At 40.7% G+C, this 20,359-nt stretch overlaps 1 protein-coding gene across 1 annotated transcript; it reads left to right on the plus strand.

Moving 5' to 3' along the window:
• Positions 1-260: 260 nt before the first annotated feature.
• LOC115526234 (zinc finger protein 205-like) lies at positions 261-13,848 on the plus strand. Its single transcript, XM_030333702.1, is given in 5 exon segments — positions 261-365; positions 13,095-13,166; positions 13,168-13,216; positions 13,219-13,433; positions 13,435-13,848. Coding segments are annotated over 5 exon segments (855 nt in total).
• The last annotated feature ends 6,511 nt before the right edge of the window (positions 13,849-20,359 follow it).

A 20,359-nucleotide genomic window follows, 5' to 3' on the forward strand; every position in this document is an offset into this window, starting at 1 on the left:
GTGCTTCTGTGAGGAAGCAGGATTGAGCCCTGGGAGCAGGCAGCAGTCTGAGGATCCCCTGGGTCACATGGGGAGAAGTGGTTCCTCTGCTCAGAGTGCAGTTTGTAGTGGCAATATGGCTTCTCCACTGGCAAAAGACCCTGCAGGTGCCATACAGCTGCCCGTTCACTGGTATAGGAACACAGACACCAGCTGAGGGCAGCAAAACCTGGTGCTGGCTGTGTATCAAGATTTACCATGAACTCCATGCCACTGCCACTATGCAGTCTTGCAGCGGTTTTCTCAGACAAGCTGGTACTGGCCACAGCATGGCAAGACCCTCTCCCAGGGGATTAGTGTGGGTACAAGCTGTGGGGGTGTCTGATGTATGGGGTTTTGAAATACAGCTGCTCCTGAGATAAAACCCAGGAGGGTGGACAGCTTAGACACAGATGGTGAAGGGTGGGGAGCTGACAGAAGCCAGGGGCATGGGAGGGGTGATTGTGCATCTGTGAAGGCATAACTGTGAGGGTGTGAACTTCCCACTCTGGAGAGTAGACAGCAGGGTGAAGGCATTTTCAGCATTAGCCCACCAGCACTGATTGACCTCAGTGAGCTAAACAGTGAAACAAACCATGAGAGACTCTTTTTTTTTTTTTTAACGTTTATTTATTTTTGAGACAGAGAGAGACAGGGCATGAACGGGGGAGGGTCAGAGAGAGAGGGAGACACAGAATCTGAAACAGGCTCCAGGCTCTGAGCAGTCAGCACAGAGCCTGATGCGGGGCTTGAACTCACAGACCGCGAGATCATGACCTGAGCTGAAGTCGGACGCTTAACCGACTGAGCCACCCAGGCGCCCCGAGAGACTCTTAAAGGTAGACAACAAACTGAAGATTGATGGAGGGAGGGGGTTAGATGGGGAATACGTATTAAGAAAGACACTTGTTATGATGAGCACTGGGTATTGTATGTAAGTGATGATTCACTGAATTCTATTCCTGAAACCAATATTGAATTGTGTGTTAACTAACTAGAATTTAAATAAAAATTTGAAAAAAAAGGTCTATTTTGTCCAATATAAGTATTGCTACTCTGGCTTTCTTCTGACATCCATTTTCATGATAGATATTTCTCCATTCCCTTACTTTCAAAGTAAGTACTTTGGAGTGCTTAGTCCATTTACATTCAAAGTAATTATTGATAGATATGTATTTATTGTTATTTTATTATTGGTTTTGTGGTTGTTTCTGATTATTTTATCTTATTTTTCTTGTCTTTCATAGTTTGTTGATTTTCTTTAGTGATATCTTTGCATATTTATTAGTGGTTTGATATGTGGTACCGTTAGGTTTGTATATAACCTCTTCTGCATATAACACTCTATATTAAATTGATGTTTTTTTAAGTTTGAACCCATTTTTTACTCCTCTCCTTCCCACATTTAAGGTATATTTTATTATATATTACATCCTTTTAGTTTGTGACTTCCTTGACTAATTTTTTTACAGAAATACTATTTTTTAATGTTTTTGTGTTTCCTACCTTTATACTGTCCCTTTTCGTCTCTTTTCCACTGTAAAACTACCTTTTACTATTTCTTGATGGGCTGGTTTAGTGGCCATGAACTCTTTTAGCTTTTGGTTTTCTGGGAAACTCTTTATATCTTCTATTCTGAATGATAACTTTGTTGGGTAGAGTATTCTTGGCTGCAGATCTTCCTGTCAGTACTTTGAATATTTCATGCCACTCCTTTCTGTCTTGGAAAGTTCCTACTAAGAAATCTCCTGGTAGCCTTATGGGTTTTCCTATGTTAGTAACTCCTCCTCTTCCTCCCCCTACTCCTCCTCCTTCTCCTCCTCCTCCTCCGCCTCCTCTTCCTCCTCCTCCTCTTCCCCCTCCTTCTCTTGTTGCTTTTAAAATTTTTTCTTGGGGCGCCTGGGTGGCTCAGTCAGTTAAGCACTGGACTTCAGCTCAGGTCATGATCTCACAGTTCGTGGGTTAGAGCCCTGTGTTGGGCTCTGTGCTGACAACTCAGAGCCTGGAGCCTGTTTCAGATTCTGTGTCTCCCTCTCTCTCTGCTCCTCTCCTGCTCCCACTGTGTCTCTCTCTGTCTCTCTGTCTCTCTTTCTCAAAAATAAATAAACATTAAAAAATGAAATAAAATTTTTTATCACTATATTTTTCCAATTTAATTTCAATATGTCTTGGTGTAGGTCTGCCTTTGTTGATTTTGATGGGAGTTCTCTGTGCTTCCTGGATCTGGATGCCTATTTCCTTCCCCAGATTAGGGAAGTTTTCAACTATTGTTCTTCAAATAAATTTTCTGCTCCCTTTGCTCTCTCTTCTTCTGGAACTCCTATAATATGAATGCTATTACATTTGATGGAGTCACTGTGTTCCCTAAGGCTATTGTCATTTTGCGAAATTCTTTTTTTTTCTATTTTGTTCAGCTTGATTACTTTCCATTGCTCTGTCTTCTAGGTCACTAATTCATTTTTTTCCGCTTCTTCCATCCTACTGTTCATGCCCTCAAGTGTGTTTCTCATTTAATTTATTGTATCCTTTATCTCTGTCATGTTATTTCTTTTCTCTGTGTTAAGGGTATCATTCATGTCTTTCACTCTTTTCTCAAGTCCAATGAATATCCTAATGATCATTACTTTAAGTCCTGTATCAAGCATGTGACTTATATCTGTTTTGTTTAGATCTCTGGTCATGGCCTTGTCCTGTCCTTTCATTTGGGATAAATTTCTCTGTCTTCTCATTTTGTCTAAGTCTCCATGCCTATTTCTTTGTGTTAGGAAACTCAGCTCTGTCTTCTTTTCTTAAGGATAATGGTGTTGTGAAGAAGTCCTGTAGTGCCCTGCTGTGTTGTGTTCTCTGTTCCTCAGGGTCTCGTCCTTCGTTTTTTTTAAAAAAATTTAAATGTTTTATTTATTTTTGTGTGAAAGAGAGAGAGAGAGAGAGAGAGAGAGAGAGCGCGCGCAAGAGTTGGGGAGGGGCAGAGATAGAGGGAGACACAGAATCTGAAACACAGAATACGTGCACAGAATACGAAGCAGGCTCCAGGCTCTGAGCTGTCAGCGCAGAGCCTGACTTGGGGCTCAAACTCAGAGCAGTGAGATCATGACCTGAGCTGAAGTCAGATGCTTAACCCACTGAGCCACCCAGGTGCCCCAAGGGCTTCATCCTTCTGAGAGTGTCTCCAGTGTGTGCTGTGTGCCCTCTACTGTTTTGTCCTGGCTGCTTTATCCTTTATGCCCATCATCTGAAATGACTTCTATCTGTCATGGGCAATGTTTGGTCCTTGGACTGAATGTGCTGCATTTTAACTAGGTGTGCTTTGGTCTGTTTGTGAAATGAGACCTGTTGCCACTGCCATCTGAGCCAAAGTTCTGCAAAACTCTGGTGTCAGGAGACATGGTGTTGGTAGGGGTTTGGGCTGGTCTTCTGAGGGATGGTGCCCACCATGCTGGGACTGGGGTAAATGTGACTGAGCAGGGCACTTCCACTAGAGCATGGTGGGGTGGGGCTTGGTGTCAGCAAATTAGATAGCAAGTGTGGGAACTGTGCTGGTTCCTGCAGGTGGCCCTGTGCTTATGCTGAGTGGTGGGGAGGGAAATGGTGCCAGCCAGTTCCTTTGTTCCTGCAGGGTTCTCTTCATGAACTTCCCCACTGTGTGCCTCAGATGCTCTTCAGATCACCGTTTCTACACTGTGTGTCTGTGGTTTGTTTACCTGCCTTTTCTCTAAGAGCAGCACAATACCTTCTGGGCTCCATCCCAGCCAAGGCCACTGACCTTTAAAATTCCAGGCTTTATGCCCTGCTGGTCAGAAATCATGAAATTCAGTCCCTCTTGCTTTCCAAGCCAATTGCTATGGAGATTCATTTTCCCTGTGCACTCCCCTGTGTGTTAGTCTGTCTCTAACCCTTCTCTCTGACAGTGGTTCCCTCTCTACTACAGTGGCCATGATCCCTTTCTCTCCCAAATCACATCTCCACACCTCCCACCTTCTTCAATGTGGCCTCTTCTCAACCATTAGTTGTAGAGTTTGTTCTGCCAGTCTTCAGCTGAATTTCTGGTTTATTTAGGATAATTTGATAGTCATCTAGTTGCATTCATGGGACAAGACAAGGCTACGGTCCTCCTACTCCACTGCCATCTTCCTAGATTCAACTATTGATTATTTTTTATGATTATATCTCCATGTGTAGTCTATTTACTTATTAAATTACTAGCTTCTGTTTATTTTGGCCTTTGTCTTTCATTTTAAAACATTTTTCTCAAGTAGCTGGTGATTATTGTTGACCATTTTATATTTAAGAGTGGTGTATAAAAAACTTAATTATGAGCTGTATGTACATCGGTAGGACTTCTTTTCAACATGAGTGGGTTTTCTGGCCAACTGTGGGCTTTACCTCACAGAAACCTGGCTGAAAACTTTCACTGGGGAGCCCTTGATATCACTACTTTGAAGTCTTTTTCCTTAAGCTGGTCAGATTCCCTAGAAGAATATCTCATCTCTTGCATCAAAGGTATTATAGTTTGGGTTCCCTGGGAAGCAGAGATTAGCATGCAAGAAGTTTATTAGGGAATACCATTGGGGTCAACACTTATGTAAGTGAAGAGAAAAAAGCAGGATTGTGCAAAAGAGAATTTGGGCTATGATGTATTCTCAGTGAAGGCCTTAGCCGACCCCATGGGAGCTCTGATCCTGTGATGGCCCTTCTAAATTTTCTGCATGGGTATGAGCAGGGGCTCCAACTTTATACCCTCATATTGGTCAGTCATTGGATGTAGTTGTCCCTGACAGGAGCCATGGCCTTGGGAATTCTTCAGTTGAGACATTTCCTGAATAGGACTGACAGCTAAGAATTGTCTGCTGTCAGTACTTCTGGAACCTGGGGGGAATCTTTGGTCTTTGAGATGGTCAGTTTTATGTGTCAACTTGATTGGGATAAGGAATGCCTAGATAGCTGGTAAAACATTATTTCTGTGTATGTCTGTTAGAGTGTTTCTGGGAAAGATTGATATTTGAATTGGTAGACTGAATAATGAAGATGCAGGTGGACATCATCCAATCTGCTGAATGCCTGAATAGAACAAAAAGGTGGAGGAAGGGAGAATTTGTTCTCTTGGCCTGAGATAGGATATTCATCTTCTCCTTCCCTCAGACATCAGTGATTCTGGTTTTCAGGCCTTTAGACTTGGACAGAAATTTACACTGTCAGTTTTCCTGGTTCTCAAGGCTTTTGACTCAGACTGAATCATACCAGCAGCTTTCCTGGTTCTCCAGCTTGTAGATGGCAAATGGTTATGAGATTTCTTGGTCTTCAGAATAGTGTGAGTCAATTCTTATAATAAAACTATCTATATTCTATGTCTTTATCATGTATCTATCTATATGCATCTAATCGCCAATCAATTCTGTTTCTCTGGAGGACCTTGAGCATTACAGTACTGAAGAGACATCTGGGTGGCACACCACTTCATCCAATATAGTGGCATAAGCTTGGCTTCTAGAGTTCTGCATACTGTGTTGGGGTAACAGACTCTTAATTAAAACGTGTCAACACTTAGTATGTATATGGAGTCCACAGGAGAAGAAAAATATTTAGCAGATTATCAAATAGAAATGCAAATGTTTTATTCTTCCAAAATATGTGCAGTAGATAACAGCAGAGTTATATTTGGAAATTTGAAACTCACTATTCTCCATCTCCTCTTTAAGTGGTAACTTTTATTTGCTGCTTTATTTTGTCATAGATTATTGTCTATATATCTATTTTGGTATCCTTTTCACCTAGCAGGATGCTTGATACGTAGTAGCTATCCAACGAATCTTTATTTTGTTAAATAGGAATTGTCTACTATAGTAATATGTGTAGTATTTTATTCTCTTGAAACTGATGCTGTCTGTCCCTTCATCTCCAACCAAACATCTGGGTGAAGATAACTAGTGAGAGAGATGGGGATATGGTGAAGTCTGTTAGTGAGCTTGCTGGAGTTCCTCCTTTCTCCTAGTAATGCCTAGGTGGCCTTTTATGTCCACTTGCTGGTAAGGTCTCCTCCTGATCTTGGCTGGGTCTCTCATTGCTGCTTCTGTGTGGCTCAAATGATAGCTGAGATGGCACTGTTCCATCTGTGGGGCTAGGCTGTTCTTCCAGTCTATATTTGTCAATTTGTCATCATTTCTCCTGGGCCCATGTGATTTTCTCCACTTCCTTGCTCTAATACTTGCTTTTACTGAGACCAGGAAATGACCCTCTCTGTGTTGACCCTTTCTTTGGTTAGTGCCTCTACTTTTATTTGATTAAGTTTTTATTGTTTCTGTATTTTTTAAAAAGAATTACACATATCAGTGATATTGTCCAAATGCTTGTGTCCCTTCCCCCCAAATTTGTATGTGCCCAATATATTGGTATTAGAAGGTCTTTGGGAGGTGATTAGATTGAAGGGCTCCCTGTGGTCTCATGAATGGGACCCTAGAGAGCCCCACCACATGAGGATATGATGATGGCATATGAAGACAGCCATCTGTGAACCAGGAGGTGGGCTCTCACCAGATAGTGAATCTGCCTGCATCTTGATCCTGGATTGCTCAGCCTCTAGACCCATGAGAAATGAATTACTGTTGTTTATAAGCCAAACAGTCTACGGTAATTTGGTTATAGCAGCCCCTAAGACAATAAGGAACTAGAAACAAATTCTCTCTAGGACCAGTGGTAAGATGTTAGTGACATCATATGGCCTTCTAGTCTAAATAGTCCCTTTTCATTTATACTTAGCTAATATCTCTGTCCTGACTCTAACCACTTTCCATATTTCCTATTTCAGGACAAATCTATTGTCTGAGATTTTCTCTGAGACATAGGAGGATTTTGTTCCCTATACTGGATTATGGATTTCAGTCTCAAGGTTGAGGTCAAATACATACCAATATACAGCAAGCAGAACCTGAGCTGGCCCCCTGCCCCTCCCCACCAATTTCCCACTAACATACTTAATACCGATATCAGGCTCCCTCTGGAACCCTCTGCACACAGGATTTATGAAACACGCATTCAGTGAAATACACAGTTGAAACTGTATAACAGAGTATCTGATATGTGGTAACAGTTCAGTAATTGTTAGGGAAAGGAACCAACATTTTTTTTTTTTTTTTTTTTTTACCGTGAGTAAGGCCTTGTGCTATGTGATTTATAAACTTTGTCTTTTTTAAACCTTAAAATAGCTTAAGGTTTATCCATATCTTACCAAGGAAGCCCTAAGTTTCAGATAATTTAATTAAGCTCTTCAGTGTCATATAATTAGCAAGTGGAAGAACTGGGATTCCATCTCAAGGCTGTTTCTGAAGTTCATGTCCTCTCCATAGTGCCCTGTTTCATTCTATTTGAACTTGGGTATGAATTTGAATATCTACATTCGAGGAATATTACTGTTTCTAATATATGTGTATATATAGCCTCTGACATGTCCTATATAAAATACTATACCATAAATTTTCATACCTCACTCCTCTGTGCTGGTGGACAGGCCAAAGGGATTTTGAATGGAAGCTACCATCTCAAACATTCATTTCAAGAAAGAAATAGGAGGAAGAGAAGAAGCAGGAGAAGAAGGAAAGTATAACAAAGAGAAAGATTAACTTATAGAGTAGGGATTTTGGGGCTATGATCTTGGAAGAAAAACAGAGCATAGATTATTTAAACCCACATTTGTTTTACTGAGAAAGTAACAGAGAAAAACCCACTGAATGCATGTTAACTGCTCAATACTTGTGTGCTGAATGCAAATTAATTACTAAAACCATCTGGTAATCATTCGAATCTGGCAGTAAAAGTGATGAGTGAAGCATTTATCATCACTCTGAAGGCACATTTTTCTAATGGATCTTTTACTCAAGTTTTATGTTTCTGTTGTGAATTTAAGAGTTTTTTCTAGCCACATAGTGCTTCCAACTTCTATTTGTAATTAGGATGATTCTAATTATGTAGTGGTGGCACCAGGAATAATATTGCAATTGGCCTTCATTGATCAATAGAGCATCCACCTCTTAACTCACAAAATAATGCAAACTTTGATTAAATTAGAGAAAACCAATGAACACACTTTTATTGTAAGGAAGCACCCTTTACTGGCTTCAGAATATGCATAGAAGTATGTGTGTGTATGTGTGTATTTATGTGTATGTGTTTGTGTGTAGGTATGTATGCATGTGGCTTTTGGAGCACAAATTTAATTTTCTGTTGTGTATCATTGCAGAGATACCTATCTAACCTTCACAATAGTATGCTGTTCAAAGGGCATAATCAAAAGAAGTAGCACCTTTGGTTTCAGGCTAACACCTTAAGGTATGGCATCACCCTTAAAAGTTGGACCCTGTAAAGGGCCCTGTGCTTTATTGGGCCATGCAGATGACAAACACCAAAATAAAACTTACTTAAGAGCTTATGGATAGCTCTCTCACTTAGAATCTGGTGCTTAGCGCTGGTATATTGTAACCCATTTCCCAAATATTAGCTCACATAAGTACCACCATTCAGACCCCAGGGAAATACCTTTTCATATCTCTTGCCCTATATTCTCAGAATAAAGACAACTGTATCTGAATACTTGAAGTTCTGTGGGTTTGCCCATTCATATCATGAATACAGGGAAGATTTGAATAGCAGAAGCTTTAGATAAAGAGAGAAGGCAAAATTATCATCTTGTTGAATCTCTCCTCTTAGGTAGCATGACTGTAATAGATTTTGCTTAACAATGTGTTATTCTAGCACTGCCCAGCCTCCAATAGGAAATGTTTCTCTTTGTGTTTCAATATGTAGTTCCAGAGGTTTTCATGAATCAGCATGATAAACATAAGAGCTGTACATAGACGTTGAACAATATTAGGGGGTATTAATCAAAATTATTTAAGATGGGTTTAAAAAAATTATTTCTGGTGTAGTTAACATACAGTGTTATATTAGTTTCAGGTGCACGATATAGTGATTCAACAGTTCCATATATTTTTCAGTGCTCATCAAGGTAAGTGTTCTTTTTTTTTTTTTTTTTTAATTTTTTTTTTTTTAATGTTTATTTATTTTTGAGACAGAGAGAGACAGAGCATGAAGGGGGGAGGGGCAGAGAGAGAGGGAGACACAGAATCGGAAACAGGCTCCAGGCTCTGAGCCATCAGCCCAGAGCCTGACGCGGGGCTCGAACTCACGGACCGCGAGATCGTGACCTGAGCTGAAGTCGGCCGCCCAACTGACTGCGCCACCCAGGCGCCCCAAGTGTACTCTTAATAATGGTGGAATTTTTAATTTAATTTTTTGAAAGTATAATTAATTCTTGTTAATATTTTAAAAATAAACATGGTTATTTGCAATTGTAGTATTCAGTGTCCACCTATTTGCCAATGTAAAGAATCAGTCTCACAATTCACATGTTTATGTCTAGACCTGTCTGTACAAATTGGCAGATGAAAGTTTGAATGTCTTTAGGCTCTAATTTTGGGACTCTTGAAGTTAGAATTGACTAGGGAAAAATGTGGGTAAGATGATTACGAGACATTACCTAGATAAAGAGTTAATTAGATGGTTAAATAATAATCGGCAAGTGTATATTGGTTTTCTATTGCTGCTATAACAAACTATCACAGACAAAGCAGGTTAAAACAACCCAAATATATTCTCTTAGTTTCTATAGGTCAAAAGTCCAGGTACAACAGGGCTCAGTTGCTTCCCTGCTCAGCATTTCCCAAGGCCACAATTTAGGTGTTGGCACGGCATCACTCCTTTGTGGAGGCTCTGAGGGTGAATCTGCTTCCATGCTCATTCAGAGTGCTGGTGGAGTCAGTTCTGTGTAGTTGTAGGACTGAGGTCCCCATTTCTTTACTGGATGTTGGCCAGGGGTTCTGCACTTCTAGAGGCTGCTTATATTCCTTGGCTTGTGGCTCACTTCCCCCATCTTCAAAGCTGGCAATGGTAGACCTAGTGTTTCTCATCCTTTGAATCTCTTTGAACATTTCCTTCCTCATCTCTCCTGCCTTCTTCCATGGCAACTCTCTAATTCCTCTTCTGCTTTTAAGAGCCCATGTCATTATATTGGATATACTTGGATAATAAAGATAATGTTCCTATCTTAAAGTCAGCTGATTAGCAAGCTTAATTACTAATTAATTACATCTGCCAAAGGTCTTCACAGCAGTCCCTCATGATAATCTTGATTTTTACTGTTTATACAGAACTTTACTATGATGCTTGTTTGCATTTATTAGTTTGGTTGAGTTCCACAACAACCCCATTAGGAGGTGGTGCCTCCATTTTTCAAGGAAGGAATCTATGCATAGAAGATGTTCAGTGGTTTGTCTTTGTGCTCCATCCTCACTGTCTGCTGATACTTCCCCTTTTTGCTTTGTTTATCAGTCTTGGTGCCATGGTTGCTTGGGGACAGAATTTGGCTTTTAGCTTTGATTCTTGGCAATCCTTATGCAATGACTCAGCCACAGTCTTTCAGTTTTTGACCATTTTGCATTAGTTCTCAGAAGGATCAGGCTTGGAAGTGTTTTTTTTTTGTTTTTTTTTTTTTTTTCCTATTTAAGCTGGTGCCCCAGACTGCCTCAGGATATCACTGCATATCTTGCTCCTGGATGTAGTCTATTTCCCTCCTCTAGCCTATACATCTGGAAAGACTATGTGGTAGAATGGGGAGAACATGAGCCTCATAGTAAAGGAGGCTTTATTGTCATCTGAGTGTATGTTGTTGGGAAATCTGTATAACCTCTTTGAGTCTAAACTTTCTCAATCATAAAAATGGGAATAATTATACCTTCCATGTCAGAGTTGCTTAAGGATTAATAATATATGGATGCACCCGGCACAGTGTCTGACATATGTTAGCTGCTTGAAAAAATTATAGCTGCTTTTATCATAATTAAAAGTTATATCCCAGCTTTCTCTTTCTATTGTGAGTGCTTGGAGGGTCAGAATCATATTTTACTCATTTTTGCATCCAGATTTCCTAGAACACAGTGGGTTCTTAATAGATTCTTGAATTTAATTCAAAATAAACTTAAGACTGAAGTTCCTCTTAACTATTCCTATGTTATTTTGTGGGGAAAATGCTTGGTGTAAGATAAATGTGACTAATGGCTACTGCCTCCTAGCTATTAATTGAAAAACAGAACTAGAAGTACATTATTTTTTCTTCTGCTCATTAACTTTGTTTTCACTTGTGTAGGTTCATTCTCATTGACTCTGAGTTGTTCCCAGGTGTATGGTTGTATTCACTTTGTTCTCATACAAACAAAATATGTTCTCACAGTTTATTGCAGGGGGCTGCCATTTTTTGGTATTTTAATGTCTATAGTCTTTTTCATGGTTCTCAGATTTAGTTCTCAGTGTAGCATATTTGTGCCACAGGTAACTCCTGCTTGTCTTTCATTAACCTGTTAAGACCTCCCTAGCAGATATTCTTCTTAGTGCTTCTGTGCTGCCATGGATTGATGATTTGGGGAGTTTCTCTTTAAATGGAGTCCAGAGCATGCCCCGATGCTACAGAGTTTTGAATGATCTGTTCCTTCAGGTTTTTTTCTTTTTTCTTCAAGAAAACATTGGAAAGAGAAAACATTTGTTTGCGCATAGTATCTTCTACCAGACCTTTCCCAGGATAGGGCAGTGATGGGCTGTTAATATAGAGGCCGATATACAAAATCCAAACTTAACACCCTAGTTCAGTAAGAATTGTTAACTCTTACTGGGATTATGGCAATGGCCTTCCACCTGGACTACTTGTATTCGTTCTTGCCCATTTTTGCCCCTTTACAAGTTGTTTTTTGAGCATGATTTAGGGTAATGTTTTTGAAATGCAAATTTCATTTTGTATCCTCCTAGTCTGGAACACCTTTTAGACTTTAAGTAGTTCATTTGTTACTGTGTCTAGTGAGTTTGTTGGCATTTTACTAGTTAGGACAAATCTAGCACTTTATTTATTTTTAAATATTTATTTTTGAGAGAGAGAGAGAACACAAACAGGGCAGGGACAGAGAGAGAGGTAGACAAAGAATCTGAACCAGGCTCCAGGCTCTGAGCTGTCAGCACAGAGCCTGACCCTGGGCTTGAAATCACGATTGGTGACATCATGACCTGAGCTGAAGTTGGATGCCTAACCTACTGAACCACCCAGGCACCCCAAATCTAGCACTTTAAATGTCCTTAATCTAGCATTTAATGTTGATTCTCACTGATCATTGGAGTAGATCATAATAACATGAAACTTTGTACTTATTCCGGAGAAGTGAATTAGGCGTGTACTTAGGCTGTAAATTTAGAGCCAGAGAGTCCTGGTTTTCAGTTCTCAGTTCTATCAACTGTCAAAGCCTGTGCCTTTGGCTTTTTAACTTTAGTTTCCATAGCCATAAAATAGGAATAGTAGAACCAGTCTCTCTCCTATGAGTATTAGATAGGTTGATAAACAGGATACTTATGGTATCCAGAATAGAGTTAGCTCAACATGGAAGGTAGTAAACTTGCTGTTATGGGAGAAGTTCCAGGGAAAGTTCTTGTAACCAAACATTTTTTCCTTATTAACTGTCTTTTGCATGTAATTCCAAATTTTCTATTATTCCTTTGTGATGAAATGTGAAAGGATCTGGTTCATTTAAGTGTTCTGTGAAAAGCAATGTGGTGCAACAGTGGGGTCATATGGTCTCTGGCTCAGGAAGACGTAAGATTTTGTCACTGCACTGCAGCCTACTGGCTGCAGGGGCAAGTTAGTTTAACTTTCTGAAGTAGTATGTTCTATAGATATATAGTACTGCAACTAAAAATAAGCTAGAACAGCACCAAGTATGCTAATTCAGCTAACAAATATTTATTGAATGCCCACTCAATTTAACTTTGTTAAAGTGTAGGGATGGAGAGATAAAAAGCAAATCTTTGTCCTCAAGGAGCTCACAGTTTAAGCTTTCTGAGCTGAGATGGCATAGGATCTGCCAAATGCTGAAAATGGATCAGCCAACTTAGGTACATCCTCATTGGGGGTGGACAGCAGGTACTAACATTTGTTGTGGATTAGCTCTGAGTGCTCTTGTTTGGGACTAGCTGTGGATCCTGGCGGGTAATAGGGACTGGCAGCATCCCTACGGAATGTTTTCTGTGGCAAGGGCTTCAGCTGGCACTCCCACCTGGTGACCCACCAGGCGCATGCACACAGTCAAGAAGTCCTACGCCTGCACCGGCTGTGGCAAGAGCTTGGCGGCAGCTGGCACCTTTTCCGGCACCAGATCATGCCCCCGGGCGAGAAGCCCTCCACCTGCCCCTCTTGCTGGAAGAGCTTCAGCCAGCACAACACCCTGATCCAGCACGAGGGCATCCACACGGGCCAGAAGTCCTATGTGTGCCATCGCTGTGCCAAGTGCTTCACCCTCCACTTGGACCTGGTCACCCACCAGGGCACCCCCACAGGGCGCCAAGCCCCCTAAGTGCCCCATCTGCAGCCGGTGCTTCATGCAGAGCTCGGCCCTGGTCACCCACCGGTGCGCCCACACTGGGGTCAAGCCCTACATGTGCCCCGAGTGCGGCAAGTGCTTCAGCCAGCACTCCAACCTCGTCACCCACAATTGCACGTACACGGGCCACAAGCCCTACCACTACCTCGACTGTGGCAAGAGCTTCAGCCACAGCTCACACCTCACCGCCCACCAGCGCATCCACCACTGCGTCCAGCCCTCCTCCTGCCCACTCGGTGGCAGGAGCTTCGGCCAGTGCTCCAACCTGCACCGGCATGAGAAGATCCACACCATGGGGCTCAAGGCCCTGGCCATGCTGATGCTGGGGGTGGTGGGGACTGTGGCGGCACCCCTGCCTGCTCCCACTTAGGCCGGGAGGAGGGCCCAGCTGTAGAGGAGACGTGAGGGCAGCATGAGGGGGGTGTGGGAAGGGAGTGGGAGGTGCTGGCATGGGGTGGGGCATGGCAACACAGAGGAGCTAGGGTGAGGTGCTGGCTACCAATTAAAGGCCTTGGAATTCAAAACAAACAAAACAAGTCCAAAAAGTGTGAACAAAACAGTGATTCTTGTCACCTGTAGTGACCTATTCAGTTACTATTCAAGGTCCTCAGAAGTTTCATTAACTATTATATTGGGGATACAAAAAGAGCAAAATCATTTCCTGAAGGAGACCAAAGCCCTGAGTCCAGGGCAGACTAGAAAATAGTCACAGAATAATGCGAAGTATTTTATAATTGAGAATGTTCCAAGATGCTTTGGGAACAGACAGACTGGCCTAGATCCTAGCTTGGGATGAAATGGAAAGACTGCATAAGATGGTGATGGGTGGACGGAATCTTGAAGGTGCTCAGCAGATATATTCAGATAACTGGCCATCCCTCAGCTTGTCTCTGATTATGAACTGATTTACTGAGATCAAACCTAGGGTGTTCTTGGATAGGGCTATCCCTCTTTTTTATTTAAATTCCAATTAGTTAACATACAGTGTAATATTAGTTTCAGGTGTAGAATTTAGTGATTGAACACTTAACATTCAATACTGACTGCTTATCACAACACGAGCTATCTTGTTAGTATAGGATCCCATAACTTTGGGTACATGGAGTGTGAAAAAAGATTTTTGTTAGTATTTGTTAAATTTATACTTTTGCATAAATCTAAACATAGCATTGATGAATCAAGATTTCCTCACTTTTTAAGTTATGAAGAGGCATTCTTCAGATAAATTCTGGTCTTTCTGTCTGGGGCATCTTGAGGATTTTCCGTTCTACCCAGGTGTCTTTGCTACTGTGGTGACTCAAACGATGCCAATCTCTAATTTAACCAAAGAACTTAATGCCCTTCAAGGTCCTGCTCCAGCAACCTCTCAAGACAATGGGGTGTTTGGGCCCCATCTCCTTTATAGGCCAACTTGCCCTATTTACTTTCATCATCTCGAGCACACAGGGGTTCAAGGCACACACATAAGTTTTCTTAGTAAAGAATGAGGCAGATCTCATAATGCATCACAGTGAAGGAGAATAAAGCTTGAAATTCCAGATAACATAGTCATTCATTCTATTGGATGTAAGCTTTGGTAAGCATATTCCCACTGGATATGCCTGAACTAACTCTAATCTTAGGGGATCTTTTTCTTATTAAGCCACTTTTCAAGTTTCTCAGGTTTGTAATCCCACCCTCCTCACTCAGAAAACTCTGCTTATCCTATACAGAGGATGAGGTGTAACACCTTAAATCTTGCAGATTTGTATTTTATTGTAGCTTAAAAATTTGAACAATATCATAAACTACAGCTGGATGCAAGAAGAGATCCAGAAAAGAGGTGAGATCTGGTCTCCTGAATAAGGCTAATATGGGTCCCCCTTAGTCTTTGAACCATTGGAAACCTTGACCTGACTGTTCTCTTTATTATGTCATCTTGAAGTAAGCTGACCTTTGTACATACAAATCTTATTTTTCCCCAGAGATTATGCAGTACAATCCTATACTGAAGAAAGGCTATTTCTCCTGTCAGCAGGATTTTGTCCTTGATCTTATGAAAGATAGACTCTCTAGTTACTGGGCTGAGAATCTCTTGGCTCTTCCTGCTCCTTCTTACTTGCAGCTAATGGGTATTCTCTTTGGTACATTAAAGGAGGGGAGGATGGTGCCAGCTTGGATTTGCTGGATGTGATTTAATTATTTATTCTAAGTCTCTTTCTGATAAAAGCTGGTAGATGTGAGGCTGTGGTGGGAGGGGTGAGGGGGCTGCACAGTTTATCTTTCCACACAAACAGTATTGGACTCAATCCTAGATAGGTTTCTGTTCATAAGACAAGAACCCAGACTAGGTCAGATGACTTTACTTTAGGGTATATAACCTTCTCTCTCTAATTATTAGTGGACTTGTGTTTCACTTCCTATTTGACTATGAATTCCTTGCAGATAGGGCTTATGTTTTTCATGTTTGAAAGCACAACATCCAGCACCTTAACTAGCCACTTGATTGGTATTCAGAAAGGTGTTTGCTGAATTGAACAGAACCAAAGCAAAATAGATTGCATAATTCAAAACAATCTTTTAAAAACTTTCGATGGGGCTATTAAATGTGTCTCAGTAGTGTGAAAATATTCTGAAAAATATATGTCAAATCCCCATTCCTTCCTAAAAGTGCTCTTTGTTGGCAGACCTGTCAGTAGGACCAAGGAGTGAGCTGTTTTAATGTTTGTCTGGAATCTTCTGAATGTCAGTTTTCTGTGACATCCTCACATGTGGCTCAGCTCTGTTTCCTTTTTTTGGTTTTTGTTTTTGTTTTATTTTTATTTTTAATATGAAATTTATTGTCAAATTGGTTTCCACACAACACTCAGTGCTCATCCCAACAGGTACCCTCCTCAATGCCCATCACCCACCCTCCCCTCCCTCCTACCCCCCATCAACCCTCAGTTTATTCTCAGTTTTTAAGAGTCTTTTATGGTTTGGCTCTCTCCCTCTCTAACTTTTTTTTTCCCTTCCCCTCCCCCATGGTCTTCTGTTAAGTTTTTCAGGATCCACCTAAGAGTGAAAACATATGGTATCTGTCTTTCTTTGTATGACTTATTTCACTTAGCATAACACTCTCCAGTTCCAACCATGTTGCTACAAAAGGCCGTATTTCATTCTTTCTCATTGACAAGTCTGTTTCCTTTCCTAAACCTACTGAGGCAGCTGCAGTTGGAAGGTTGTTAACCTTCTGTCAGCAGGATCCTTTTGCAGAGACGAGCTTCTTAAGGGCTCTTGCTGCATTGATCAAGCAATTAATTCATTGATAGCTCAAGACATACCTAAAAGTGCAAGGTCGCTTTTTATTTTAAACATATTGATTTTTGTTCCCCTTTTTTTCCCCTACTGCCAACCTTCAATATATGGATAAATATTTGTTTCTATGCTTGGTATATGTGTATCCTTTGGTACTTCTTTTTCAACTAACTTCTGGATTCAGGAAGAAAGTGACATGGTTTTGATCATAGAAATTCAGCTGTTCATATTGTTCAGCATAGATATGGCTGTTTCAAGTTATATTTTTATCTTAGTATTTAGCTCATTCTCTCCTCTTCAGATGATGTGAATTCATACTTCCTCTTATTGGTTTGCTGAAAACAAAGATAACAACCCTAATCTGTTGCCTAATCAAGAGGAAATGGATTGCTATTAACCAATAGGTTGCTGGTTATGAGGGAATAGGTGTCAACAAAGCAGCTCATGTTGGCCTGGGAAAGCCACCATAGTCTCAGTTACTGCTTCCTCTTTTTTCCAGAAGTATAGTTATTGGTTGTCCACAGTTCATCCCTAGTAGTGCAGTGAAGAAAAGGTACTCAGAGGTGGGTGCTATGACTTGGAGGTAACATGTGAACAGACCCTCCCTAATACTTGCAAGGTTCAGGGCAGGGGTATAAATGAAGGCCCACATACCATATATCTAAATATTTAAAAGCTGGGAATCAAGCTGTGCCCACAGCCTGCCCTGTGTTTCCACCCAGGGCCCTATAGCCTCTGGTCTATGTTCATGAGACTTGAACATTCTTCCCTGGCCCAATCCCCTATAAGCCTCAAGTCTCTGGAGAAGGCAGAACAGAATCTAGGCCAGAGCTTAGGACTCCTGGGCAGTGATGGGTTAGATTGAACCCAGGATGGAGACTGATTTTAGGGACTGGGGGGGGGCAGTTTCTCTTCAGCACATTACTTTTCCAGCTGAGGAATAATAGGCTGTTTGAAGGAGTAATAGGCTGTTCAAAGCACTTCCCCAAACTATACCATCTGAGCAGTGAGGATGAAGGAGAGCAGTTATCAGGGGTAGCTGGCCCTAGATGTACACTTTGGGTGAATTTGGGGTAGCCAAATTTAAACAATAGCAGCTACTCTTTATTTGGTTTCCCAGACAAGAGGTGGTGATTTTCTCTTCCTTCTGCCCACACTTTCAATCCCACACTGGTCTTGGTCGGCGGTAGGGAGAAGGGATTTTGTTTGTGGGACCTTTTTCTATAATTCCTGTTAGTGCTATAGATAACTGAAATTTAAAGAAAAATCTTTCTTATGAAATTAAAAGGAAAAAGAATTTATGATTTGGTGTTTGTGATACATAGAGCCTTCCAATCCCTGGAGCCCAGAGCGAGGGCTCCTCTTTCCTCTGAATCTAAAGGTAGGTCTCTAGGTTCTGGCCTCTTCAGTGGCTTCAGTTTAGAGTGTCTGAATACTGGAAGGATGCCCCCCCCTCCCTGCCAAAGCCTCAGTCCCTTATTTATTAGTCCAAGCAAGTGAGAAAACATCTCTTTTATTATAAGTAGCCAGGCAGCATGGAGGAGGAAGAATTGGTTGTTTCTAGTGGCGACATGGCTTGGCATCTTTAGTAGGGGTTAAGAATATGTGGTTTAAGAAAACAGTTTAACCATATTCTTTGATCTTGTTGAGACCTCTCTTCAAATATCTCTTTAAGTTGAAGAACAGAGCAGTTTCCCTAGTTCTACCTAGAACCTCTATCATATTTACAACTAAGATTGAGAATTTACTATGTGCCAGAGACTATACTAAGCACATTACATGCATTTAATTTTCACAGCAACCATATGAAGTGGTTAATACTTGAACAGGTAAAGAAACTCAAGCACAGAGAGGTTAATTTATAAAAGATCACCCAGCTAGTAAGTGAAAGATCTGTGATTAAATACAGGTTTCTCCCACTCCCCAGTCTTCACTGTTGATTTTTATGCATTACGGCCTTTTACAAGAGGTTTTTATATATTTATCTGCCAATGGAGTCAAGAATATTGGTCATAATTTTATTTCAGGCACCTGGCTAATACATATTTATAAAAATTATTCTTATTGTTATAATAATAAGCTATGTTGTATTAAGCACATATCCCAGAAATTCTATATGGTCTTTGTATGTTTAGTTAGGTTCATAAGCATGAGTCAAAGTTCAGGACAGGGGTTGGAAAACTTTTCATCTAAAGGACTGACAGTAAATATTTTACAGATTATATGGTGTGGAATTATAATCTTTGCAGATTATATGGTGTGGTAGAAAGAATAGTGGTCCTCCAAAGATGTCTACCATAGTCCCAGGAACCTAGGAATATGTTGTGTTACATGGAAAAGTGAAATTAAGGTTGCAGATGGAATTAAAGTTGTCAATCAGCTGACTTTACAGTAGGGAGGTTATTGTGGATTGTCTGGATGGGCCCAGTGTAATCACAAGGGTTCTTAAAGTGGAAGAGAGAGGCAGAAGAGAAGATCAGAGTGATAATATGTGAGACGTGGGAAGGCCTCAGTTCACTGTTCTGGCTTTGAAGATGGAGGAAGGGGGCCATGAGCCAATGAGTGCAGGCAGCCTCTAGAAATTGGAGAAAACAAGGAAATTGAGTGTCCCTAGAGGCTCAGAAAGCAATGCAGCCCTACTGATACCTTGATCTCAGTCAAGTGAGACCTGTGTTGGGCTTCTAACCTATAAGATTGTAAGATAATAAATGTGGTTTTATGCCACTAAGTTTGTGCTGATTTTGTTACAGCAGCAACAGACAACTAATACATATGGTCTATGTCACAACTGCTCTCATTTGTTACTGGGGGTGAGACCAGCCACAGATGTAAACACATGGATATGGCTATGTCCCAATGAAGTTTTATTTACAAAAAACAGGGTAGTCAGCCAGATTTAGCCTGTATAATATAGTTTGCCAATCCATAGTTTATGATCTCGAGCAAAACTAAGTGTATTTTGTACACAAATATAGGGATGTCTATGATAACAGAATGAAGATCTGAGCAAGTAACAATGGGAATTGTAGGTAAATTAGAGAGAAAAGAGGGGAGAAAACAAATATTTATTGAGCATCTACGATGTCATGGTGTGTAAGAGGTACTACTCTACATGTTTCATGTGTTTTCTGATTTAAGCCTTGAAATAACATGGTAGGGTTTTTTTTTATTACCCTCATTTCTATAGATGAAATAGAGTTTGGAGAGACTAAGAAAGTTAGGTTTACAGACTAAAACTAAATTTTGAACCAAATTCTCCCCATTTTTCTACATTGAGGGGTGACTTCTTTGTACTCCATTTGCTCTTTCTGAGTTCACTTCACAATAAGGTGTACTGACTATGCAAACAAGCCTGGATTGGAGAAGCTCAATATTTCAATTTTGTTTTGGACACAAATTCAGTTATAACACTCAGTGCTTGGCTTCTCTGAGTTTTGCTAATGTTAGCAATCTCACTTATAGCTCTGACCACTCTTCAAAGAAAAGATAAAATGGTTGATGGAAGGAAAGCAGCAGGTAATAGCTAATTTGATTTCGGTTTGAATGTTTTATTGAAGTTAATGGGGTTATTATTTCAAACAAATGACACAGTAGGTAAATTCTCA

This window comes from Lynx canadensis, chromosome D1, assembly GCF_007474595.2.
Source record: "Lynx canadensis isolate LIC74 chromosome D1, mLynCan4.pri.v2, whole genome shotgun sequence".
NCBI classification, from domain to species: Eukaryota; Metazoa; Chordata; class Mammalia; order Carnivora; family Felidae; genus Lynx; species Lynx canadensis.